At 44.1% G+C, this 26,990-nt stretch overlaps 1 protein-coding gene across 4 annotated transcripts in view; it reads left to right on the forward strand.

The window, feature by feature from the left end:
* The first annotated feature begins 4,136 nt into the window (after positions 1-4,136).
* DZIP1 (DAZ interacting zinc finger protein 1) overlaps positions 4,137-26,990 on the forward strand; it is a 54,316-nt gene continuing 31,462 nt past the window's right edge. For 3 of the 4 annotated variants that reach the window (XM_041731100.1, XM_041731101.1, XM_041731102.1), the window contains exons 1-9: positions 4,137-4,629; positions 5,074-5,172; positions 6,557-6,769; positions 6,902-7,447; positions 15,397-15,481; positions 18,164-18,288; positions 20,614-20,775; positions 24,284-24,421; positions 26,716-26,778. In XM_041731100.1, coding sequence (XP_041587034.1) covers positions 6,767-6,769; positions 6,902-7,447; positions 15,397-15,481; positions 18,164-18,288; positions 20,614-20,775; positions 24,284-24,421; positions 26,716-26,778 — 1,122 coding nt within the window. In that variant the 5' untranslated portion in view covers positions 4,137-4,629; positions 5,074-5,172; positions 6,557-6,766. Of the gene's footprint in view, positions 4,630-5,073; positions 5,173-5,540; positions 5,751-6,556; positions 6,770-6,901; positions 7,448-15,396; positions 15,482-18,163; positions 18,289-20,613; positions 20,776-24,283; positions 24,422-26,715; positions 26,779-26,990 lie in introns of all 4 variants that reach the window. The other variant, XM_041731103.1, reaches the window with a different exon arrangement.

Raw genomic sequence — 26,990 nt, forward strand, 5'->3', positions numbered from 1 at the left:
ACTAATATAGCTGCTCTTCATTTCTTTTGATTGGTATTAGCATGGTGTATCTTTTTTCTATCCCTTTACTTTTAACCTATCTAAGTCTTTATGTCTGAACTGAAGATAACAAGCTGGGGCTTGTTTTTTGTTTTTTGAATTTTTTTTTTTAATTTTTATTTATTTATGATAGGCACACAGTGAGAGAAAGAGAAGCAGAGACATAGGCAGAGAGAGAAGCAGGCTCCATGCACCGGGAGCCCGACGTGGGATTCGATCCCGGGTCTCCAGGATCGCGCCCCGGGCCAAAGGCAGGCGCCAAACCGCTGCGCCACCCAGGGATCCCTGTTTTTTGAATTTTTTAAATCCAAGTTCTGTCTGATTAAAAACAATCTCTGTTATCTATTTATTTGTTTATTTATTTATGTATTTATTTATGTATTTATTTATTTTAAAGATTTTATTCATTTGAGAAAGAGAGAGAGAGCACGAGGAGAGAGAGGGGCAGAGAGAGAAGCTGCTGAGCAGAGACTGGACATGGGGCTCCATTCCAGGACCCTGAGATCATGACCTGAGCTAAAGGCAGACATTTAACCAACTGAGCCACCCAGGTGCCCCAATCTGTCTTTTAAGTGGTTTATTTATGCCACTCACATTTAAAATGATTATTGATATAATTGGGCTACTATCTTACATGTTTATAACTGTTTTCTATTCTTTGTACATATTCTTTGAGAGAGTGGGAATAGGGGAGGAGCAGAGGGGGAGGTAATGGGAGGCGGAAAGAATCTCAAGCAAACTCTGTGCTGGGTATGGAGCCAGACATGGGGCTCCATCCCACAACCCTAAGATCATGACCTGAGCTGGAACTAAGAGTTGAATGTTAAGTAAAGTTGGTGCTTCACTGACTGATCCAGGCGCCCCTAAGATTTTACTTTTTGAGTAATCTCTACACCTAACATGGGGCTAGAACTCACAACCCCAAGATCAAGAATCACATGCTCTACCAAGACAGCCAGTCAGGTGCCCCTGAGTTGAGCATTTTATACCATTCTGTTTATCTTATGTTAGTAATACTTTTAAACTTTTTTAATGGTTTTTTAATGGTTTAATGGTTGCCCTAGAGTTTGCAATATATATTTATAACAGCCTGCCAGCAGCATATTTTAAGTTATTCAAAAGAAGCTAAGGCTGCAAAACCAGGTTTGAATTCAGAATTCTTGTATTCTCAGTGAAGGTCCGAGGGCAGCAACTCTTCCCACCCAGCATCATCCCAGCTAGTGAGGGGACTTGGTTTTTTGTTTTTTGTTTTTTGTTTTTTTTTTTTAGTGAGGGGACTTGTGTGCATAGGTGTGTACCTTCCAACCCATATGTCTACACTATTTAGTACTTCTAAATAACTCTATTAGAAGTTCTAAAATGGTTAGGCCATCCCATATGCCTAGTCATAAGCAGCACAGTCCTTTGAGAAGATAGATGTGGGGAAGCAGCCCATATAGGCTCTGGAAGTTGGCATGGCTGTTTATGTAGGAAATTCTAGGCTTCCATGTAGCTGGAACGTGGTCTTGAATGAGAAAACACAGATTCTGAGTTTAGCTCCTGGGACTTCTGTAAACAGCCAGACTTGGGTGAAAGTTCTCTTGCCTATGTGTAAAGGTAGTATGGACCCAGATACTCATCTGACTCACCTTCACATAGTTTAGGCTTGCTACTCAATTTTCCAAAAGTAAATAATATGTACTATATATAGTTCATGATATATGGTTAATATATGTATATATATAGTGTGTATGTATGTACATATATATATAATGTACTATATATAGTGTGTGTATATGTATATAATGTGTAAACTATAAGGGGAAAGTAATGACTTAATCCCAGAGTTAGGGAAATTGTTTTTGTTTTTGTTTTTAATTTTTTTTATTTATTTTTGATAGTCACACAGAGAGAGCGAGAGAGGCAGAGACACAGGCAGAGGGAGAAGCAGGCTCCATGCACCGGGAGCCCGACGTGGGATTCAATCCCGGGTCTTCAGAATCGCACCCTGGGCCAAAGGCAGGCGCTAAACTGCTGCGCCACCCAGGGATCCCTAGGGAAATTGTTAAATAGGAAGATGGAGAGGGATGTGATGGTGAGGTGCAAAGAGAGGGCCTTTGAAAATGCTCGGAATGTTTAATTTCTTTTTTTTTTAAGATTTTATTTATTTATTCATGAGAGACACACACACACACAGAGAGGCAGAGTCACAGGCATCGGGAGAAGCAGGCTCCATGCAGGGAGCATGCTCCATGCAGGGAGCCAGATGTGGGACTCGATCCCAGGACTCCAGGATTACACCCTGGGCCAAAGGCAGGCGCTAAACCGCTGAGCCACCCAGGGATCCCCAGAATGTTTAATTTCTTAACCAGGGTGATGGATACACATGTGTTCATTCTATTAATCTTCAAATTGTACGTATACATTTTATAGACTCTTGATACTATATATATATGATATTATAAAAGACATTGGCCAGGTGATCAAAATAAGGACATAAATGACATGTATTGTCTGATTCAATACCTTTTAATTATTTTGCTTCATAGTCCTGCTTTGGATACCTAATCTTGGTTTTACTCTTGTGAGGCCTGATTATGTTTAATAATTTTAATAATAAATTGATGTTAATCACCACCCCCACCTGCCTGCCTCAATGCAATTTTCATTTTCTCACACTTGCTCATTTCAAACAAGAGAAATAGAAACAAAAATCTGAAATAAATTCAGCCACAACATTTTTGTTTACTTACAAGGCAGGTGCCAAACCGCTGAACCACCCAGGGATCCCTCTTTTTTAATTTTTAAAAAAAATATTTTATTTATTTATTAATTTGAGAGAGAGAGCACACAAGCAGGGCGTGGGGGTGGGGGGGGAGGGCAGAAGGAAGAGGAAGAACCAGGCTCCCCATTGAGCAGGGAGCCTGACACAGGGCTGGATCACAGACCCTGTGATCATGACTTGAGCCAAAGGCAGATGCTTAACCCACTAAGCTACCCAGGTACCCCTAAATAGCTTCTTAAAATTGAATTATTTAATTATCACGGCCACTCCCTGCTGGGCTGTGCTAATTGGTGTAAGAGATTTGAAAGAATCAAGAACGCATGATTGCTGCTGTGCCATGCCAAAGCCAACTGGTTCACTTTAGGAATAGATGATACAAGTAACTCAAATAGTTTATCATCAAATAATGTTAAACAATTATCCTACACACACACACACACACACACACCAGAAAGGACTACAGAGTATAGACTTTGCAAAGCAATGGCTTTTCTACTTCATTTAATACCTGAAAAATCTACCTAGAGATGTCTTCCTGTTCTACTTTAAAGGATTCTTATGGATCTTGGATTCACTTTCAAATTTAAGTATTTTAAAATTCAGCAAATTTTAAAATCTCACCAAGGCTGTCCTGGACCTAATGATTTCAAAGTAAAAACTAAAGAAAAGAATTCACATGAATGCTTATTAAATTATTACTATGTTTGAAGCCTTGTGCTAAGTAAAGTATGGTACAAAGTTGATTTGGTCAGGGAGAAGCACAAGGAAAAGCATTTTTATGGTACCAGGTTACCATCCAGCAAAGATTCTGTAGTTACTCCTTAATGAGTGAAGAACAATTTGTGCTACAGCAGACACTAACATTTTGCGATGCACTCAGATTCCTCCATCTGGATCGATCTCATGGTTGTAAGAATGCTATATGCATACTTTCTGGATTACTCATTTTAAAATACCGAATTTTGCCCAATTGTCAGACCAAGTGTTCCAATTTCAGGTTAAAAATACAGTCACACTACTCTTGTCCTACATCTCCTCTCCCACTGCCAAACTTTCCACCAGCAGAGAGCCTTGCTTTGCGTCCTAAAGTGGACATAACCGGAAGAGATGCGGAAATTTAGATGGGTCTAATCCTCGTGGGCTTGCTTGAAGAGTGCCGAATCCCGTTTCCCACGTCAGTCGAGTGGAAAGCCGAGCTGCGTTAGATGGCCTGTTGGAGGTTCCTTGCATCTTGCATCTGCAGACTTCAGCGATTAAAATGCATCTCTTCTTGGGGGAGATCTCACGCCAAGCACCTACATAGTAAATTGGCCAGCTGAAGGCCGGGCCAGCCGCAGGGCTGGAGAGAATCTGGTTTCTCTTTGAAAAGCCTTCCCGGGGAGATCGTGCCCCGCCAGCAACAGAGCGCTCCCCGGCACCACGTGTCCGCGCCCACAGCCGGATTGGCCGAGCGCATTTTAGCGCTGCGGTGTAGACGCGCACGGTCCCGCCCAGCTGCCAGAGCAGCCGGGACGCGGAGAGGAGCGGCCGGAGGGAGGCCGCAGAGGGGAGGGGGCGGGAGGGGGGTGGGGGACCCGAGGAGCCCCGGCCGGGAGTCTGGGAGGGCCCGAACGGCGCCAGCCCGCCGCGCCACGACGTGCCCAAACCAGGCAGGCTGCACGCTGCGCCCTGGAAGAAGGAGCCCGCCCGCCGCCTCCCGCCCCGCCGCGCCGCGGCCTCCGTGGGCCCCGCCTCGAGCCAGCAGCGCTTCTGGGGTCTGGTCCCCAGCGCCGCCCCCGTGCGCCCGCCCGCAGCGTCCGGCACCCGCCCTGGAGCGCGCAGCTGGGGTGAGCCGAGGCCGGGGCCGCGCCGGGAGCGCGGGAGCGCGGGAGCCCGGCCTTTGTCCCCGCAGCCAGCCCGCGGCCCGAGGCGCCGCGCTGCAGCCCAGCCCGGGGATGGGGGGCGGCGGGGCCGCGAAGACGTGCGCCCCCTTTCCTGTTCCGGCCTTCTTGGGGCCGAGATCCGAGCGCGGGCACGGAGGGCCGGCAGCGCGGCCCGGTGCGCCCCGGTGGCGGCGGCCCCCCCAGCCAGCCCCGCCGGCGCCTCCTCCGACCGCCGCGGGCCCCCGGGCCTGGGCCACAGCTCCGGGGCAGCCCCCGAACCCGCCAGAGGCGCAGAAACCAGGAGGGATGCGGCCTGGGAGCTGACACTCGGGCCCGGTCCATTCAATCATTCTCTATCCACGTGTCCCCTTGGCAGAGTCTCAGCCCTCTCTGCCTGTCCTTTGCTAGGTGCTGAGGACACGCACCACGGCGAGCAAGCGGAGCCCGGCCCTGTTCCCGCTGCCCTGCAGCCCAGTGGATGGAGCCCACCGTCCGCACACCTGCCAGGTCGGTATCCTCTCGTCCTCCAGACAGGTTGGGAAGCCAGGCACGCGGCGCACATAACCTGTCCTAGGTCGGGCAGCGAGTAAATGGAAGAATCAAGCTTTGAACCGAGGTCTGTAAGTCTTTATGCCAGCTGCAGTGAACCGTTAATGGTCCTTTTTTTTCCCCCAAAGGCCCATTACAAGCCATTTGGATGTACAGTTTATATGAAGTCATATGAAGTGCATGCTCCATTTCCTGGATGTTTATATATGGGTTTATTTCCAGTCCACGGTATCTGGAAAGTGCTAAAAATATTTGATATTACAACTTTGCTTTAAGTTACTCTGAATTGTATTTTCCTTTCTTCTATTCACATATATGGCTGTTAGGAAAGAAAACAAAATTCCTGAGGGTTGTTCCAAGCAGGGACTCCCCGGTGGATTGAGGAATGCGTGGCTTTTCTTCAGCTCACTGATCTCTGTGGTAGCTACGGGCACCCAAAAAACGCCCAAGAATGAAAGGCCTGTGATCCGCAAGTTGCTGCTAGAGATATTTTAGCCTCTCCAGATAGCAATGCAGCTGCCACACAAGCTTGTAAGGTAAATAACAGGGCCTGCTAAAGCTTAATGGTACAAAGCTGATGTTTAAAGTTCTCCTCCATTTAAATTTTTTTTTTTTTTAAGTTCACATTTTGAAAATGTATCCTTTCGGAAAGACAGGTGAAGTACTAATATCTAGGGAAGTTGCTTGATTTGTGCTTCTATCAGTATCTTATATTTAGGTAGGCAACTCAGAGGAAGAAAGCATCTAAAAAAAGTGTGTTGGATGTAAGAAATTCAGAGAGAGAGAGAGAGAGAGAAAAAAAATTCAGAGAGCCTGCCATCAAACATAGTTAGCTACTCCACAAACGTAATATTTTAACCAATTTTGTTGACGCATAATCTACAAATGCACCCTTAATTTTCGAGGTACAATTCGATACATTTTTGACAGTGTGTATACCCAGGTAATCAACAATCAAAATACACAATAAACAAACAAACAAACAAAATGTACAATCAAAATACAGCATATTTCTGTTCTACTGCAAGAGTGTTCTTCTTGTTCTTTTGCAGCCAGTTAATTCCCCCACATCTCATCTAATTTTACATAGCTTTGCTGCTTAACGTTTTTTAAGTTGCGCGTAAAAGATGAGGATCAATAGGCACTTCTGATCTCCACGCCGAAGGGGACAGGAGTGAATAACCAGAGGCTGGCAGCTGGGAGCAGAAGTGCCCCGGGGTTGGGGTTCCCCAAGGCCGCGGGGGCATCGGGGAGCGTCAGCCCCAGGGCCAGGGAGGGGAGCGGCCCGGGGGTGCCCTCTCCGGAGGACGCGCTCGCCCACGGGCCTTCTCTGGTCCCGCAGGGCCCTGGGCGCACGCTGACCGCTCGGGGCAGGCGCGCCCTCCGCTCCCGGCCCCCGCAGCGGCGCTGCCATAGCAACGGCCGGGCCGCCCAGCCGCTAGGCCGCCGGCGCCCGAGACCCGGCCTTGTCCCGCTCCCGAGGGGTGGGGCGGCGGCGGCCCGGCCCGCCCCCTCCTCGGAGGCCCGCGGCGCGGCGGATTTTCTCCCACGCATGGTAAGGGCAGGGAGGTCGGGCTGCCCGGGGGGCGGGGGGCGGGGGGCGGGGGGCGCGGGGCGGGGGGGGGCTCCCCTCGCCAGCCCCCGCCGCAGCGGCCCCTCCCCACCCCACGCTGTCCACTCCCCGCAGCCCTTCCAGAAGCTCGTCTACTACCCGCTGGCCGGCTGCCCCGAGGGCCCCCACGCCCCCGCAGCCGCCGCGGCGATGGCCTGTGCCCCCCACCGCGCGGCGTCGGGCCCCCTGCCCTTCTTCCAGTTCCGGCCTCGGCTGGAGAGCGTGGACTGGCGGCGGCTGAGCGCCATCGACGTGGACAAGGTGGCCGGGGCCGTGGACGTGCTGACGCTGCAGGAGAACATCATGAACATCACCTTCTGCAAGCTGGAGGACGAGAAGTGCCCTCACTGCCAGTCGGGGGTGGACCCGGTGCTGCTGAAGCTCATCCGCCTGGCGCAGCTCACCATCGAGTACCTGCTGCACTCGCAGGAGTTCCTCACCTCGCAGCTGCACCACCTGGAGGAGCGCCTGCGCCTGAGCCTGGAGGAGGGTGAGCAGAGCAGGGCGCTCCTCACCAAGCAGGCTGGGGAGATTAAGTTACTCAAGGAAGAGTGTAAACGCAGGAAGAAGATGATCTCCACCCAGCAGCTGATGATGGAGGCCAAAGCCAGCTACTACCAGGTGGGACACTGCCCTGTGATCCCGATTCACAATCCAGTGAAACTCTCCATCCCCACCGGCCAGGCTGTTGAGAATCCCTTTGCTAGATCACTGCTTCCTCCCACCCCATTTCTCAGTAGTTAAGCGGAGCAGTAATTGTAACCAACAAGTGACATGGTTCATTACCTTCCATAGACGACCGCAGGATTAATAATGAAACAACCTCCGCAGTGTTGTTTTAAAGCCATCTACATGCAGGTTGTTTAAGAAACTGCGTCCTAATTGATATATGAGAAATAAACCATGAACAAATTGCTGTTGAGGTCTGCCCCTCCCCCCATGATCTGGTATGACTAAATTTGTGGGGGTTTTATTTCAAAATATTTTCAGACTTACAGAAAAGTTGTAAGAATAGCACAAAGAACTTCATAAACCCTTCACCCAGATTCTCCAGTTATTAACATTTACCACAGTTGCTTTATTTACTCAGTCTCTATGTACAGACTATTATTTTTTGAACCATTCAACAGTGAGTTTCCAGCTCCTGACTATTTCAATGTGTGTATCTCCTGACTACAAAAACACTGACTAATGATATTAGTGATAAAGAACAACAGTGTGTGTGTGTGTGTGTGTGTTTTTTAAGATTTTGTTTATTTATTCATGAGAGACACAGAAAGAGAGAGAGAGAGGCAGAGACACAGGCAGAGGGAGAAGCAGGCTCCCTGCAGGGAGCCCGACATGGGCCTCGATCCAGCGTCCCCAAGATTACACCCTGGGCCAAAGGCGGTGCTAAACCACTAAGCCACCTGGGCTGCCCCCAACAGTGTGTTTTAATTGAACAGGTTGTATTTAAAATATATTTTATTAGTAAAACAACAGTATTTAAAGAAGTAAAACCTCTTGCTTTTCTGCTCTTAATCACTACTATGGGTTAGACATTGAGCTCAAGATAAATACTGTAATTTTTGGGTATAACAGAAATCAGTGTACTTATTTTTTTTTTTTTTATCAATTAGGTGGAGGAATCGCAAAGGATATCAACAATGTTGGATAAAGATATCAAAGTATACAACAGGCTGATGAGATTGATTTTATTCCCTTATATTGTAGTCCCTTTGGTCAAAGAAGAGTTAAAAGACCTCAGGGAATGGGATGCCTGGCTGGTTCAGTCAGTAGAGCATGAACTTAGGGTTGTGACTTCGAGCTCCACAGTAGAAGTAAAGTTTATTAAAAAAAAAAAAAAAAAAAGCTTCAGTGGACTTAGGTACTAGTGGTATGAGTGATTGCAGAGGACTGGGCTTATGCACAGATAATGGGGTGGTTCATAGTGCTTAAGGACCGACTCAGCAGCAGGAGCCATGGGAAAAATGAACTTAAGATAGATGAACAGTTGGCAGAGAATACTGTCAGAAAGGCTTAGTGGTCAGCCTTGGGTATACAACCCTGAGGTATAATCCTCAAATGACACATGATGTTGCTCATTGCCTATTTGTTTCATAAGTGCCATTTAGAAACTATGTACTTAAAAATAGTGCTGATAGGCCTTTTTATAAATATATTTATTATACAATGAGTAGAATGGGTTCTACTTAGACATTAAAAATTGTTTAGCTTGGGGAGCCTGGATGGCCCAGTCGGTTGAGCATCTGACTCTTGGTTTCCACTTGGGTCATGATCTTGCGGGTTTGTGAAATTGAGCCCTACATCAGGCTCCAGGCTCAGCAAGGAGTCTGCTTGAGATTCTCTCTCTCCCTCTATCCCTCCCCAATGTGCTCTCTGGCTCTCTCTCTTTCTCTCTCTCTCTCTAAAATAAATAAATGAATCTTCAAAAAAAAAAAATAGTTTAGGGATGCCTGGGTGGCTCAGCGGTTGAGCATCTGCCTTTGGCTTAGGACGTGGTCCCTGTCCGGGGGTGGAGTTCCGCATCTGGCTCTTTAGAGGAGCCTGCTTCTCCCTCTGTCTATGTCTGCCTCTCTCTCTGTGTTTCTCACGAATGAATAAATAAAATCTTTTTTTTTTTTAAAGTTTAGCATTGGTGGTAATCGGTAAAATATTAAAACCAAAACATACAGAAATTTTATGTTTATGAACATTTTTTCATTCTTTTGGTTACCATAGAAATAGCTGTTGTAAAGATTTTCAAGTATGAATGATGTGTTTGAATAAAGATAATGGCTCGATTTTATGAAATGAGTGATACCTGCCAACTTGCCCACTCAGCAGACTCTGAATGACCAGGTGTATAGTGTGCCTAGGTGTGACCGTGAAAAGATAGAAGTGACCAGACCACTTTTTCCTATTTAGCCGAGTGTAGACACACTCTGCTGTCTTTGGTGGCTTGCCATTATGTCTTCGTGGAGTCTCTGAGCAGTGTGAGCCCTTTAGGGAGACAATTCCAGAGTTAGACTGCATGGGTTTGAATCCTAACTGTTCTACTATGCAAGTCACTTAACGCCTAGACCTCTGTTTCCTCATCTGGAAAATGAGAACATTAGTAGTAGGTAACTTCTAGGACTATTCTGGAAATTCTATGAGATAATGCATGTGTGGCATAAGGAAGTCAGCCAACAGCATCTGATGCGTGCATGTTGATTTCCACAGTGGTTTCTTGGTAGTGAGCTGTGACTACCTGTGATGTATGTGAATCCTCACACCTTTCCTAGGAGCTAAATAGTGGTTGCAGTGCTGATGCTGTAAGAATCAGTGATTCAGACACGGGAAGTCAAGACTGCTGCTAAGAAAAGTTGATGCATAAGCTAGCTGGGATTCCAAGTTGTTACGATTATTTCAACTTCAGGTTCCTGTGTTTAGGGATATTCGGCCTATCATAAAATTTACAGGAAGACCCTTGGTTTTGTTGAAATAGCTACTTGACTTTAGCCTACAGTCATCAGTTTGTGTTTTTTTTTCTTTAAAGATTGTATCTATTTGAGAGAGAGCATGGGATAGAGAGAGAGCAAGCACAAGCAGGGAAGAGGGGCAGAGGGAGAGGGCAAAGCAGGCTCCCACTAAGCAGGGAGCCTGATGTGGAGCTCAATCCCAGGACCTTCGGGATCATGCCCTGAGTCGAAGGCAGATGCTTAACCGACTCAGCCACCCAGGCATCCCATGAATTTGTGTTTAAATGGAGACCTCCAACAGCTGAGGAAATATTGTGGCTATGTGTAAAGGCAAATCTGTACCAAAGATTTGGCTATCAAATTATTTTTTATATATTTTTTAAAGATTGTATTTATTTATGAAAGACATGGAGAGAGAGGCAGAGACACAGGCAGAGGGAGAGGCAGCCTTTCTGCAGGGAGCCTGGTATGAGACTGGATCCTGGGACTCTGGGAACACGCCCTAAGCCGAAGGCAGACACTGAGCCACCCAGGCATCCCTCCAATTATTTATTTTAATTAAAAATTTAAAAACACCAGTGGATCATAACAGAACTTAGACTCATTCCAAGACGACCTTTTGTTTTCATAGCTGGAAGACTTAGATTCCTCTCTATGCTTTAGCACCATGGGCAGATTTTGGAATCTGTCAGTGAATTTCTGACCCTGGTTGCAGTTTTTTGGTGTCTCAGAACTGGAGATGAGTGTTGGGGGAAGAAAAAGCATGCATTTTGCAGTTAGAGAGACATAGATTAAAATATGCATCTGAGGGACGCCTTGGGTGGCTTAGTGGTTGAGCGTCTGCCTTTGGCTCAGGGCGTGAAACTGGAGTCCCAGGATCGAGTCCCGAGTCCCGCATTGGGCTCCCTGCATGGAGCCTGCGTCTACCTCTGCCTGTGTCTCTGCCTCTGCCTCTCTCTGTGTCTCTCATGAATAAATAAATAAAATCTTTTAAAAAGTTAAATAAAATATGCATCTGATAATGCTATGACCTAATTCATTCTCTGCATCCCCATCCAACCTCTGGCAACCACTGTTTTTACTGTCTGTCATTTTGCTTTTTCCAGAATGTCATATCGTTGGAATCACTCAGGATGTAGGCTTTTCAGATTGATTTATTTTCTTTAGTAATATGCATTTAATGTTTTTCCATGTCTTTTCCTGACTTGATAGCTTCTTTCTTTTAAGTGTTGAATAATATCCCATTGTCTAGATGGACCACAGTTTATTTGTTCACCTACTGAAGAACATCTGTGTTTTAGTTGTTTGTTTTCTTTTAGTTGAGTTTTAAGAGTTCTTTATATATTTTAGATAACAGCTCTTTATCAGTCATGTGTTTTGCACGTTTTCTCCCAGTCTGTGAGTGTTTTCTCGTTTTCTTCACATTGTCTTTTGCAGAAGTTCTGAATTTTAATGAAGTCCTGCTTATCAATTATTTATTTCATGGAATGTGCCTTTCGTGTTGTATCTAAAAAGGCATTACTACGGCCATCAAGGTTTTCTTCTATGTAATTTTTTAGGAGTTTTATAGGTCTGTGATCCACTTATATTTTACATTTAGGTCTTTGATCCATTTTGAGTTAGATTTTGTGAAGGATATGAAGTCTGTATGGGCGTTCTTTTTTGCATGTGGATGTCCAGTTGTTCCAGGGCTGGACATAGTTGAAGAAACTATCTTTGTTTCGTTGTATTGTTTTTGCTTCTTTGTCAAAATTCAGGTGATGATATTTATATGGGCTTGTTTCTGGGCTCTGTCTTCTGCTCCAGTGTTTCTGTCTGTTCTTTTTTTTTTTTTTTTTTTTAAAGATTGATCGATTGATTGATTCATGACAGACACAGAGAGAGAGAGAGAGAGAGGCAGAGACACAGGCAGAGAGAGAAGCAGGCTCCATGCACCGGGAGCCTGATGTGGGATTCGATCCCGGGTCTCCAGGATCGCGCCCTGGGCCAAAGGCAGGCGCCAAACCGCTGCGCCACCCAGGGATCCCCTATGTAGTGAGTCTTAAAATTGAGAAGCATCAGTCCTCCAATTTTGCCTGTCTCCTTCAATACCATGTGAGCTATTCTGGGTCTTTTAACAAACTTTAGAATCGGTTGGTTGCTATTCACGAATCACTGGCTGGGATTTGGATTGGGATTGCATTGAATCCATAGATCAAGTTAGGGAGAATTGACATCTTGACAATATTGAGTCCTCATATCCATTAACATGGGTAGTCACTTACTTAGTTCTTCTTGATTTGTTCTTCAGAACTTTGAAGCTTTCTTCATATAGATCTTTTTTTTTTTTAGATTTTATTTATTTTATTCACGAGAGACATAGAAAGAGAGGCAGAGACATAGGCAGAGGAAGAAGCAGGCTCCTTGAGGGGAGCCTGATGCGGGACTTGATTCTGGACCAGGATCTATCCTGAGCCAAAGGCAGATGCTCAACCACCGAGCCACCGAGGCATTCCTATATAGATCTTGTACATATTTTGTTGGATTCATACCTAAGAACTCGTTTTTGGGGGTACTAATGTAAATGGTGGTGTGTTTTGAATTTCAAATTCCACTTTTTCATTACCAGAATATAGGAAAACAGTTGACTTTATAGTATATAAACCTTATATCCTGCAATTTTGCTGTACAACGATATTAGTACCAGAGGGTTTTTGTTGTCAGTTCTATTTTCTATGTAGACATTAGTATCATCTACAAACAAGGAAAATTTTGTGTCTTCCTTCTCAGTCTGTATATTTGTTACTTCTTTTTCTTGCTGTAATACATTAGCAAAGACTTCCAGAGCAATGTCTGTTTCTACAAGCTTGGTTTGCCCTGTGTCTTCTCCTCTCCTATGGATCCAAGAAGAGTTGTTGATTTTTTAGTCTCTTAAGCTTTTTACTTATTGTAAGGATGGAGTGGCAATTTTCAAGCTTCTTACCTGCATATCTGGGAATGAAGTCTTTTAATTTTATTTTGGTGTTTTTGTCAAATAGAAGTTTTGCATCTTTAATTTTTATTTTTAAAGATTCTATTTATTTGAGAGAGAGAATGAGAGAGTGCAGAGAGTGCACACGAGCCAGAGTTGGGGCAGAGGGGGAGAGGGAGAAGCAGGCTCCCCGTTAAGCAGGGAGCCTGATCTGGAGCTCTATCCCAGGACCCCAAGATTATGCTTAGAGCTGAAGGCAAACACTTAACTGACTAAACCACTGAGTCACCCCAGATGTTTTTCATCTTGATGCAGTCAAAATGTCAGGTTATTCTTTATGGAGTGGGAACACCTTCTTACCCTGAGCTCATAGCTTTTGTGTATTACTCAAATAGTTAAAATATCTATTTTCCATTTTTAGAAATTAAAAGTCACATATTCTAGGTTTCTTCATCCTTTCTTTTCTCCAGTGCTGTGCATAGCTCCACACTGACACCTGAGTCACGTGGGCAGTCCATTATGTACCATAAGGAAACCCAACAGTCATCAAGCAGCAGAGAAGGCTGGAAAGATAGGTCAAAGATTCCCTGAGATGCAATGCCAAGATATATGCCATACTGTTGGTTTTCTGGGAAAGACAACCTGATCTTGTGATGTAGGTATACTGATTCAAAGTAAGGCAATGTTGTGCATGAGTAGAACACGTTAATAGCACAATGGAAATGAAACCACCAAATCCAAACTGGGTGAAACTGCAGGACACATGGTCAGTTTCTTCGGCAAATGAATAGCAAGGAAAAAGAGAGATGCAGGGCAATCTATAGATCTAAAAAGAGTTGAGAGACATGATGAGCAGTTGCAGGATTTGGGCTTATTTGGATCCTGACTCCAAACAAACTAAAAATTTTTTCTAAGACAGTGTGTGAAATATTGGAAACAAATAATATTTTTAATGTGTTGTTATTAAGCAATTTTCACATTTTAAAAGGTGGAGTAATAATATTAGGATTGTGTTCAAAGTAAGTCCTTTTAGAGATAGATTGTAACAAATGAAAATATACTAACAAATGAAAATACATAACATCCAGGGTTTAATTCAGCGTGATCCAGGGACAAAGGTATAGATGAAGCAAGTTGAATTTTTGCTTAAAATTTGAATCAGTATTAAAGTGGAAAATGGAGATATTGGTAAGACTGATTATTTTTTCAGTGAAATTCATTTTAGGAGGCTAAACATTTCTAAGCATGTGGTCATTTATTAATGCTGGACTCTAGGGCAAATGCTCTGAATAAGATAGGCAAGAGCCCATGCTGTCAGGAATATGACATTCTGGAACCAGGAGGCATTGGGCAGGAGATGGTGAACAAGTGAAGTATATAAATGTGGAAATAGTAACTGGTGAGATGTGCAATGTTGAAAATAAGGCAGTGTGCCGGGACAGTGACTGGCAGGAAGACCACCCGTGAAGGTCTTGTGGAGAACATGCCATTCCTCCCCAGTGTGGAAGATGCTCGCTGAGCAACTCCTGAATGTCAGGCAGGAGCCAAGGGGGGAAAGTCTGAGAAAGATCCAGGTGGGGCATGAGCTGATGTAGAGGCTGAAATTGGCCTGCTTGTGCGACAGAAAGAAGACTGATGTGGCTGGAGTGTCCCAGACAAGTTGGTGACAGGCTGGGAACCGTCTGTCTAACGGGAACAGCATCAGGGTTCCTGCAGGCACCGGAATGGGCTACTTTAGGTGTCAAGAGATGGTTTTCACTGCCTTGTGCTCAGTTTGGGGAGAACACCCTGGTTTATAGTAGTCTTTTTAGTCCTGTTTTTAGTATTCCCTGGTAGGATGGTATCTTTGGGGGAAGAATTCCCAAGAGGAGGTGGTGCCTTAGGTATCCCAATTTTAATTGAACTTAGGTGAGGGGCACCTGGGTGGCTCAGGTGGTTAAGCATTTGCCTTCAGCTCAGACCATGATCCCAGGGTCCTGGGACCAAGCCCTGCAACGTGCTCCCTGCTCAGAGGGGAGACTGTTTCTCCCTCTCCCTTTTTCCTTCCCCCCTGCTCATGCTCACTCTTCCTCAAATAAATAAATAAATAAAAATCTTTTTAAAAAATTAAACTTAGGTGGAAGGACTCATTACAGACTCATTATAGACACTTGGATTTGTTGCTGTCTCCTTTCCAGTGCCATTTTTGTGACAAGGCCTTTATGAACCAAGCTTTTCTACAAAGTCACATCCTGAGGCGCCACCCTGAAGATTCTCACCTCGGTAAGTCATGGGCTCAACTTCAAAGAGCTGTCTTCCCTTTGGTACCTTTTTCTCCTTTCAGTAAGACATAGTCCAGTGCATCTCTCGACCCTTTTAAAAGAAAGTCTCATAGTTTTTGTTCATTCATTAAATAAATACTGAGCCCCTACTAGGTGCCATGCACAGCACCAGGCCGGGGGATTTGAGTGCAAGCGAACTAGACCAAGTCCTGCCCTCTGGAGTCTTACGATCTGCTAGGAGGGGCGGAGGAGACGCACCTCAACAAACAAATGAGTAGTTCTTTTCAAATGCTGGCAGAGGCCACAAAGAAAATAAAATAGGAAGAATGGGCTGGAGGTAGTCAGCAAAGGCTTCACTGAGGAAATGCTGTTGGATCAGAAATGGGAATGACGTGGAGGTCCCAGCGTGGGGAAAGTCTGGGAAGTGAATATCCCAGGCAGGGGAAGCTCTGATTGTTTGGTGGGGGTGGGCAGCACGGTGTGTTTGAGGAACGCACAGAAGGTTAGTGGAGTAGAATGAACAAGGCAATAGTGTGCAAAGCAGTAGTGTACAGGGCTTTGGAGGGGAGGGGGTCGGGTCACCTGGGACCTTCAAAGGCTGGGAATATGGTGGAGAGTGCTGCTGGTGGAGAGTGCGGCGGCAGTGGTGGAAGCAGGTGGAAGAATGAGGGAGGCTGCCAGAGTAGCCCAGGTGAGTGACATGGCAGTGGGATGGAGACGGTACCAGGGAAGACTAGAGAAGTGAGGATGGACAGGACGCATGGCACATGGAGCTCGCAGAGGTGTGAGTCTGCACGAGAGCAAGGAGATATAGAAAGCCAATCCTGGGTTTTTTGTATTACACGTTTGGGTGAATGGCAGTGATAGCTCCTGAGATGGGGACCTAGGGGCAGAGGGTTTGTTTTGGTCAGGGTAAACTTGAGTCCCGATACTGTCACCATCCAAGTGGAGGTGCAGGGGATCTGGAGGTCAAGGTAGAGGCCCGGGCTGGAGATCTAAACCCAGAAGTCCTTAGCAGAGCTGGGCTGGATGAGCTCACCTAGAGAGGGGAAGACGGCAGAGAGCCAGCCCTGCGGCTCTCCCAAGGAGCAGCCAAGGGCAGTGAGAAATAGTCATGGAGGCAGAAGGGAGACCTGGGGAGTGTGTTGGCATGGAAAACAAGGGAAACAAGTGTTTCCGGAAGGCAGGCAGTATCCACTTTCCTGAATGTTCCTGAGGCACAGAGTAAGATGAGGACCAAGAATTGATTCTTGCTGTCACGATGGCTGCTGCTGACCTTGACATGACCGCTTCTGTGGGTTGGTGGGAACAAAAGCCCAAAGGGAGTGAGCTAAGCTGAGAACCAGGTGAGCAAGGGGTCACATTGTACATATTTACTTAAGTACCATTTGTGGAGAAGGGCAGCAGAGACACGAGGCATTGTCTGGAGGGAAATGTGGGACCAAGGCAAAATTTTTGTTTCCTTTGATGTGGGAGATAGGAAGATGTATTTGGGTGCTGATGTGAATTAACCATGTATAGAGGGGAAAATTAAGAGAAGGCAGGGGTTCAGTGCTTCTCCAGGAACCAGGTTTCTTGTTATGTAAATGTTCTTAATGTAAACAAACAAAAAAGGCCAGGTCTTCTGAGATCAAAGCTTTCTGCAGATTGCCTACAGAACAGTAACCCACAGAAATTCTCATTATGATTTAAATGCTTTTAGCATCTCAACAAGTGTGCTCCTAGCTTGCTTTAGCCTCCTTTTTGGGCCAGTCTGCTTCCATCCCTGCCTATTTCAGACAAACAGATTTATTTAGGAAACAGCTAAAGCTTTGTATAAACAGTACGAACGGCCGAAAATTCCATTTGTAAATCATGGACCATTATACAATTTAGCAGTATGTTGGAGAAATTGGGAAGATTAAATATTTTAATTAACCTACCATTCTTCAGTGTGAAACTGACCTTCTTTCTCTTCTGTTTCAGTATCTTATTCTATCTCATACTCGTTTCAGAGAGTATTTCAGACTCTGAAATGAGTATTATTTCTTCAGGTCATCTTTGAGATTCTGACTTTCTACTTTGGTTTCCATACCTTTCATGTCTACACTCACAGACACATGTATATCCATTCAGTCATGTGCACATCTTCATGTAAGTACATGTACATAAGTACCTTCTCTTTCACTTGTTGCTTCCTTTTTACAACCTTTTGGTACCTCGTTTTGGCCCTATGGACAGCTTATGGCCCCAGTTTGCATTTTGATTGCCAGCCTCTGCTTGTCTTAGCACTGATGGGGTTCTCAGGAGAGTGTGGTGGGAGCCAGAAGGTTGGTGACCATAGAAATTTCCAGTATGGTGGTACCTGCAGCAGAAACTTGCTTCCCTTCTCTCATTGAGACTGGCATCTCCAAGAGGAGCCCGGGATTATTCCTTGTCATCCTTATTGTTCCCTGAATGGGCTCTCGCACTGTCTCTGAAGGATAATCCAACACAGTGGCTGAAAGAATCTGCTACAAGTAATTCAGCACCCTATAACATGAAGGGCTGCAAGTAATTGGCTTGTGTGGCCTGAAAAAGTAATAATATCCCAAGTCAGAGCACTTTCCTTTGTTTTTGTCCTATCAATAAGACTGTACCCTGTAAATTTTTAGTTAGGTTTCAGAGGAGGTGGTATTTTAATAACATATTTCTGTTGCAACAGAGTATAAGAAGAAGGCACAGACTGATAAGCTCCAGAGTGAGATTGACATGCTGAAGGAACAGCTGCAGCTCACCAAGTCTCAGCTGGAGGCTGCACAGCACGCCCATGCTGTCAGGTTCTCTAAGGTAGGCTACTGAGTTCTGAAAGGGTGGTGTGATGGGAAGGACTGGTATGAATTCCTTTGAAATGTTTGATGGAATTCACCAGTGAAGCCATCTGGTCTTGGACTTTTCTTTATTGGGAGGTGTTTGATTGGTGCTTCAGTGCCCTTATTCATTATTGGTCTGTTCAGACTTTCTGTTGTTTCCATGATTCAGTCTTGGTAGGTTACATGTTTCTAGGAATTTATCCATTTCTTTGAGAGTGTCCAGTTTATTGGCATATAATTGTGCACAGTAGGCTATTAATGATCCTTGTAATTCTGTAGTATCAGTTGTAATGTGTCCTCTTTTCGTTTATAATTTATTTGAGTCCTTTTTCCATTTTTGGGTGGTCTACTAAAAGTTCGTCAATTTTGTTTATCTTTTTTAAAAAAACCCAACTCTTAGTTTTGTTCACCTTTTCCATTGTTTTTCTGTTCTCTATTTTTATTTTTCTGCTCTAATCTTTTTTTTTTTTTTAAAGATTTTATTTATTCATGAGAGACACAGAGAGAGAGGCAGAGACACAGGCAGAGGGAGAAGCAGGCTCCATGCAGGGAGCCTGATGTGGGACCTGATCCCAGGACTCCAAGATCACGCCCTGGGCCAGAGGCAGGCGCCAAACCACTGAAGCACCCAGGGATCCCCTTTCTGCTCTAATCTTTATATTTCCTTCATCCTGCTAACTTTGAGCTTAGTTCTTTTTTTTTCTAGATCTTGAGGTATAAAGTTAGATTGTTTATTTAAGATCTTTCCTTTTTTCCTAATGTTGGCATTTTTAGCTATAAACTTTCCTCTTTGAACTGCTTTTACCGCATCCCATACAATTTGGTATATATGTTTCCATTTTCATTAATCCAGAGTTATTTTTTACTTCCCTTTTGATTCCTTCTTTGATCCATCGATCAGGAGTGTACTGTTTAGTTTTTATGCATTTGCAAATTTTCCAGTTTTCCTCCTATTACTGATTTCTACTGAGTTTTATACAATGTGGTCAGAAAAGATACTTGATATAATTTCAGTCTTCTTGAATTTAGAAAGATTTGTTTTGTGACCCTAATGTATAATCTGTCTGGGAGAATGTTCCATGTGCACTGAGAAGAATGTGCATTCTGCTGCTGTTGGATAGTATATGTCTGTTGGGTCCATTTGGTATATAGTGTTGTCCAAATCCTGTTTGTGTCTGGATGACCTATACATCATTGAGGGTAGAGTATTAAAGTCCCCTACTATTACTGTGTTGCTGTCTTTATCTATATCTCCTTTTTGTTTTATTAGTATATACTTTATAAATTTGGGTGCTGCGATTTGGACACATAAATATTTGCAATTCCTATATCGTCTTGATGATTGGCTTCTTTAAGATAATCTTTGTCTCTTGAGTTTTGTTTTTGTTTTTGTTTTAGTGTAGGATTTACAGCTATAAATTTCCCTATGACCACTGCTTTGGCTTTCCTTTTTTTTTTTTTTTTTCCTGGTATGTTGTGTTTTAATTTTCATTCACCTCCAAGTATTTTCTAACTTCCTTAGTGACCTTTTCTTTAGCCCCTTGGTTGTTTAAGAGTACATTGCTTAATTTTCATGTATTCATGAATTTTCCAGTTTTTCTTCTGTTATTGATTTCTGGCTTCATTCCATTGTGGTTGGGAATACACTTAGCATGATTTCAGTCTTTTAAAATTTATAGAGAATCTTTTATGACCAAACATATGGTCTATCCTGGTGAATCTTTCATGTGCGTTTAACAAGAATGTGTGTTCTGGTGTCGTTGGGTGCAGTGTTCTGTATGTTTGTCAGATTGAGTTTATTTACCTACTCCAGTTAGGTAAAAAAACCAAAAAGTGAAGGTTATTGAGAAATCAAAGCTGATTGACTAGACCTTGAATTTAGCTTGTATAAATATAAATTTGTGTTTTTGAGGGGTGTGGTGGGGCTACTCTATCCAAAGTGATACAATATTGCGAATGGTTCTACTGTTCAATAGACATTTTCTTTTAAAGTATGTTTACATTTTACATATTATTGCACATCTACTATACAGGTTTATAGATCATAGAACTCTTGAGACTTTGGGCCTCTGTGTTTGTATTTTAAGAAATGTTAAGGACAAAAGGATGCTGTGTGCTGTTTTGGGTTTGAAAAAATGACTGTGGGCATTGCCATGAATGATATGAAGTGCGATTGCAAACCTGACTGATAGAAGAAATACTAGCTGCCACATTGGAAGGCAAAACTGTGTCCATTTATTTAAAATTTTGCATGTTTGCTTCATATGAGAACTTTTAAACCCATGCATTAAAATAATTTCAGGAATATGAAATGCAGAAAACAAAAGAGGAAGAATTTCTGAAGCTATTTGATAGATGGAAAGAAGAAGAAAAGGAGAAACTAGTTAGTGAAATGGAAAAAGTCAAGGAAATGTTTATGAAAGAGTTTAAAGAATTGACTTCCAAGAATTCGGCATTAGAATATGTGAGTATTAAGCCAAGAGGTCCTCATAGTATTGGTAGGGTTGTTGCCTTGAGAGGTGGTGTTAGAATGGCATGATGGCTAGTGGATCTAGAAATTACTTTATTGTGCCCAGACACCCCTCCTTCTGAGAGTCCTGAAGGAGCACAAGACATAAAGAAGACAGAGCAAGTCAGCAAAAGTCGCATCTTTGAGAATGGGAGCTTTGGCCCCAAATGTGTGTCCAGAACACTTGGTACATTTGAGGGGCACCTGGCTAGCTCAGTTGTGGAACATGGGACCCTTGATCTCAAGGTTGTGAGCTCGAGCCCCACATTGGGCATAGAGATTACTTAAAAATTAAAAAAAAATCTTAAAAAAAAAAAGAACAGTTGTTATGTTTGGTACCTTTGCTCAGATCATACTAGAGGGTCTCTCTTTCCTTAGCTGTTAGAACTTGATAGTCATAAACCATAAACCTCTCCCTGAGTTTTGAAGCTTTCAAAGTTCCAAAGGAACTTTCTGGAAAGGTTGACACAGTTCACCGATGTAGAAGCCAATCCAGAAAGACAGAAGTAGAACCTTTTACCAATTCCCTTCCTGACCCTAGGCCTGGCTGATGAAGAGGACTGAACAAGCTCTTGTTGGCTAACTGAGCCACCATCCCCTGTGGGAGAAACCTTGATCCATACTGCCCTGGTCACAGGCATTGACAGAGACATGCCTCGTTGGGCTGGAACCTTAAGCTCTGTGACACTGGCCATTGTCTTCCAGCTAAGAATTACTTGAGCTGGATGGGCAGCTCAGTCCTGAGTCACTCTTGGGGAAAAGATGCAAGATCCTTGAGCTCCCTCTAGGGGACAAGCTCTGTAAACTAAAATGGAGGGATATTTTTGGAATATGGCTAAGAGCCTTCTCTAAAACGCCTTGAACTTTTGGACAGAGTTTGGCAAACCACACCCTGTGAACTGAATCTGGCATACTACTTCTTTTTGTATGGCCAGCGAGCTAAGAAAGGTTTTAATATTCCTAAATGATTGAAAAAAGTCCTAAGAATATTTCACGACACATAAAAATTGCACTCCACTTAAGGCTCCGCACTGGGCATGCAGCCCTCTTAAGAGTCTGTCTCTGGCCCTCTCCCACCTAAAAAAAAAAAAAATAAAAAAACAAAGGTTTTTAGTATGTTTACAGAGTTGTGCAACCATCCTCACAGTCATTTCCGAGCATTTCATTACCCAGGGAAGAAATCCTGTGCCCACTGGCACTGTCTCTCGAGCTACTGGCAAGCACAGATCTACTTCCCGCCTCTGTGGATCTGCCTGTTGTGGACATTTCATATGAATTGAGTCATACAATTTGTGATGTTTGGTGAGCAGCCGCTCCCAGTTAGTCTAGTGTTTTCAAGCTGTATCCATATTGTAGGAATGACTCTCTCATGCCTTTGTCATTGCCACCTGATGTCCCATTGCCTGCATGTCGTGTTTCACTTGTCCGTTTCTCAGGTGATCACATGTGGATTGTTTGCCCTTTTTAGCTATAGATGGTTTTTTAAATTATTTATAATAGACTTCATTTTTTTTAAGATTTTATTTATTCATGAAAGACACAGAGAGGCAGAGACGCAGGCAGAGAGAGAAGCAGGCTCCACGCAGGGAGCCCGATGTGGGACTTGACCCCGGGACTCCAGGATCACGCCCTCGGCCAAAGGCAGGCGCTATACCGTTGAGCCACCCAGAGATTCCCTAGACTTCATTTTTTACAAAACATTTTATCAATTTATTTGAAAGAGAGAGAGAGAAGAGAGAAGAAGCAGTGGAGAGAGGCAGAGGGAGAGAGAGAGCGAGAGCAAGAGTGAGAGAGAGAGAGAGAGAAGCAGATTCCCCATTGAGCAAGGAGCCTGACTTGGGGCTCAATCCTGGGACCTGGAGATCATGACCCAAACCAAAGGCAGACACTTAACCGATTGAGCCACCCAGGCACCCCACTTCATTTTTTAGAATAGTTAGATTTACAGAAAAATTGAGCACAGAAAATGTCATAGAAACCCCCCCTCTCTTACCCCTGTACACAGTTTTCCATATTACTGACATCCTAAATGAATATGGTACATTTGTTGAGTTGATGAACCAATACTGATATATTAATTAGTATTAAACTCCACACTCTAGTCCAACGTCTTTAGCTTTTAGCTAATGTCACTTTTCTGCTCCAGGATCCTGTCCAGGATACATTATATTTAGTTGTCCGTCTCAGGCTCTTGTCTGAGACAGTTTCTCCAACTTGTTTTCAGTGACCTGGACAATTTTGAGGAGTACTTGTCAGTAGGATCCCTGTCTACTGGAATTTATCCGGTAGTCTTCTCGTGCTTAGACTGGGTTTATGGGTTTGGGGAACAAAATCCTCAGAGATAAAAAATACAGTTTTCATCATGTCATATCAGGGGTAATACTGTCTTCATGATTTATAATTGTTTTTTCTTTTAAATTTCTTAATATATATATTTTTTAAAGATTTTATTTATTTATTTAAGAGAGAGAGCAAGAACATGAGGGAGGGTGGGAGGGGCAGAGGGAGAAGCAGGCTCCCTGCCAAGCAGGGATCCAGATGCAGGACTCGATCCCAGGACCCTGGGATCAGAACCTGAACTGAAGGCAGACTCCTAACCGGCTGAGCCACCCAGGCGCCCCTGGATTTATGATTGTTGGTGCTGACCTTGATCACGTGGCTGAGGTAGTGTTTGTTAGGTTTCTACACTGAAAAGTCACCCCCTCTCCCCTTTTCATACTCTACTCTTTGAAAGCAGTTGCTGTGTTCAGCCCAGACTTAGGCAGGCAAACTATGCTCCTCTCCCTTTTGTTTTTTCAGTTAATATATTTCCTTCCGAGGGTTTTCACCGCTGGTAACTTCGTGAATAACATAATAAGCAAAAGGTAGAGTTAAAACACCATGGCCCTAATGGATTTTGGGACACAGTTGCTGGATGGGTGCTGGCCTTGGCACTAAATTCTCACAAGAGCCAGCTGCACCCCATCCCTCTGTTTCTGACAAATGCTATGTGCCCATCAGAAAATGTATGACCCATCGTATAAGGTTAGAAAGTCAGGTTTTCCTTTCCCTTTTTCACCCTGCATGCATATTCTACTGGAAAAAACTGGAAAGCAGGAGGAAGAAAATTGGAAAACCATTAGGTGAGAGAAGTGGAGAAGCACAAGTAGCATCTAGAAGGAGAGTCTGATTTAAAAATGGCTATAGTGTTTCCAACTTTATTCTCTGTTTCATCTTATTAAAGTAAATATCTGGGGGCGCCCTGGTGGCTCAGTCAGTTAATCATCTGCCTTCGGCTCAGGTCATGATCCGAGGTCCTAGGATTGAGTCCCAGGTCGTCGGACTCCCCTCCAGTAGCAGGGAGTCTGCTTCTCTCTCTGCCTTTGCCCCTTCCTCCTGCTCTCTCTCTCAAACAAATGAACTCTTTAAAAAATAAATAAAAATATAAACATCTGTACCAGTGGGTTTGCATCTTCTTTTCTAGCAACTGTCAGAAATCCAGAAGTCCAACATGCAGATCAAGTCCAACATAGGCACGTTAAAGGATGCACATGAATTTAAAGAAGAGCGTCCTCAGTATCCCCAGGATTTCCAAAGTGTGATGCAACTCCTCGATAGTCAGGTATGTACCAGCGGGCAATCACTGAAGGAAGGGGCCCGATTTATTTATTTATTTGTTTATTTATTTATTATATTTTTAAGATTTTATTTATCAGAGAGAGAGAGAGTGTGCACAAGCAGGGGGAGCAGCAGAGTAAGAGGGAGAAGCATACACCCCGCTGAGCAGGAAGACCAATTTGAGGCCCAATCCCAAGATTCCCAAGATCATGACCTGACCTGCAGGCAGCTTCTTAACCCACTGAGCCACCCAGGCACCCCAGGGGCCTGGTTTTAATTAGTGAAGCAGTTTACAGCAAGCATTACCTACAGAAAAAGGGTTTGTCTCTTTCGCTGACCAAGGAGCTAATTCTTTTCTTCTTATGTCTTAATACATAATAATAGGTGTTCATTAGATACTTGTTGATTGACTAAGAGAACAGTTGGCAAAATTGTTTCATGTTTTTGCTAACCTAGTATCAACTTGAATTGCTTGGGATTACCTTAGAGCTTATTTTTCATATTTCAGGTGTAGGTCCCACTTTCAAAAGGCACAGAAAGGAATATGGAAGAACTAACTTTATTTCCAGAGCTTAGATATATGGCTACACTGGTGTCCTGAAGGTCTTTGTCATTTATCAAACCTAATGAGAGTGGCCCTGTGTAATCAGCACAGCTGTCATTTTGGCAATTTTTGTCATACTAGTTTAGGAGAACATTGTTTTTTTTACCAGGAAACAAATAGAGATCAAAGTTCATGAATTCAAAATTTTGTTTAAAGAAAACAATAACAAGGGTACCTGTGTGGCTCAGTGGTTGAGTGTCTGCCTTTGGCTCAGGATATGATCCCAGGGTCCTGGGATCGAGTCCTGCATCAGGCTCCCCACAGGGAGCCTGCTTCTCCCTCTGCCTATGTCTCTGCCTCTCTCTCTCTGTATCTCTCATAAATAAATAAATAAAATCTTTTAAATAAATATTTAAAAAAACAATAACATTTCAAAAAGTATGTGTGTTTTTGAAATTAGGACGATTGTCCCTGCTGCTTATTTTGTGGTCCATGTCTTGCCTCCCTCCCTGCAGTCTACTTTCCACCTCGCAGCCAGGCTGACCATGTCACTGTCCTGTCTTACCCTCCCATGGCTCTCTATTCTGCACAGAACCAAGTCTGCAATCCTTTTTTTTTTTTAATTTTTAAATTTATTTATTCATGAGAGACAGAGAGAGAGAGAGAGAGAGAGAGGCAGAGACATAGGCAGAGGGAGAAGCAGGCTCCCTAAGGGGAGCCGGATGCAGGACTCAATCCCAGGACCCTGGGATCATGACCTGAGCCAAAGGCAGACACTGAACCACTGAGCCACCCAGGGTACCCCCAAGTCTGGAATCCTTAACCAGTAACCAGAGTCCCTGAGGATCTGGGCCCTGTGCCGATCCCCCACCATTCTTGGCTTTACCTTGATGGTTCCAGCTGCACCAACAGCTCATGGTTCCCAGAACACAGCTTTCTGCATTCTGCTTTTGCCTCTGTGGCCTACTCCTTCAGCTGGGGCAATAGCTCTTCTAGAGAGTTCTCCAGGGCCTTGCATTTCTCTAGTGCCCCCAAGCAAGAACTGCTCACATACACATTATAGGAAAACTCTGTATTGTCAGCTTCTCTTTCCTCCCGTGCAGGGCAGAGCTCGTCCCCTAAGCGCCCCCCCAACCGGCCACGGCAGCCCAGCAGGGTCTCTGGCCCATGGTAGGGGATCAGGAATTGTGTCTGTACTGAACTGTTGACAGTTGCTCTCCAAAAGCTTGTCCTTCAGGAACTGAAGGGCCCAGTTATGAAATCCCAAGATCCCACTAGATTTCTTATTTCCTTCCCATGACCTGTGTTGTTGGTTCAGAACCCAAGGTCTTAGAAACCTCAGTATTGCCTTTCAGCTCCTTAAATTGGCACATTAGCCAATTTATTTATTTTTAAAAATAGTATTTTATTGGAACACAGCCATGCCTGTTCATTTTTGTGCTATCTACGGATGTTCTCCTACTGCTAGTAGGGGTGACTGTGTCCTGGGGCCCCTGGAGCCTAAGTAGTATTTACTATTAGCTCCTTTGCAGAAAATGTTTGATGACCCCTTGCTGTAGAGGTTAAGATTAAAACCAAGTGCAAATGGGTTCAAACATGTTTCAGTCTTTATTGTCTAAAAAAAAAAAGCCTCCTAATATTTTACCAAGAAGGTAGTTGGGTTGCATAGGTACCCATTAAAAGGAAGCTTCTGTTTCAAGTAGATTTTATAGTGACCGTTATACATAAATGACTCTTATTTTATGGTTTTGTAGGAAAGCAAGTGGACCGCCCGAGTTCAAGTTCTTCATCAAGAACATAAGAAAGAGAAGGGTCGGGTAAGACTAAGATGCCAATGACCTGTCAGTGGGTCATTTTTTTAAGAGAATATCTACATATACATATATTTTAAAGATTTCATTCATTTATTTGAGAGAGAGAGCATAAGCATGAGCTGGGGGGAGGAGCAGAAGAAGAGGGAGGAGCAGACTCCCCACTCAGTAGGGAGCCCCATGTGGGGCTTGATCCCAGGACCCGAGATCATGACCTG

The sequence above is a fragment of the Vulpes lagopus genome, chromosome 16 (assembly GCF_018345385.1).
Source record: "Vulpes lagopus strain Blue_001 chromosome 16, ASM1834538v1, whole genome shotgun sequence".
Classification (NCBI taxonomy): domain Eukaryota; kingdom Metazoa; phylum Chordata; class Mammalia; order Carnivora; family Canidae; genus Vulpes; species Vulpes lagopus.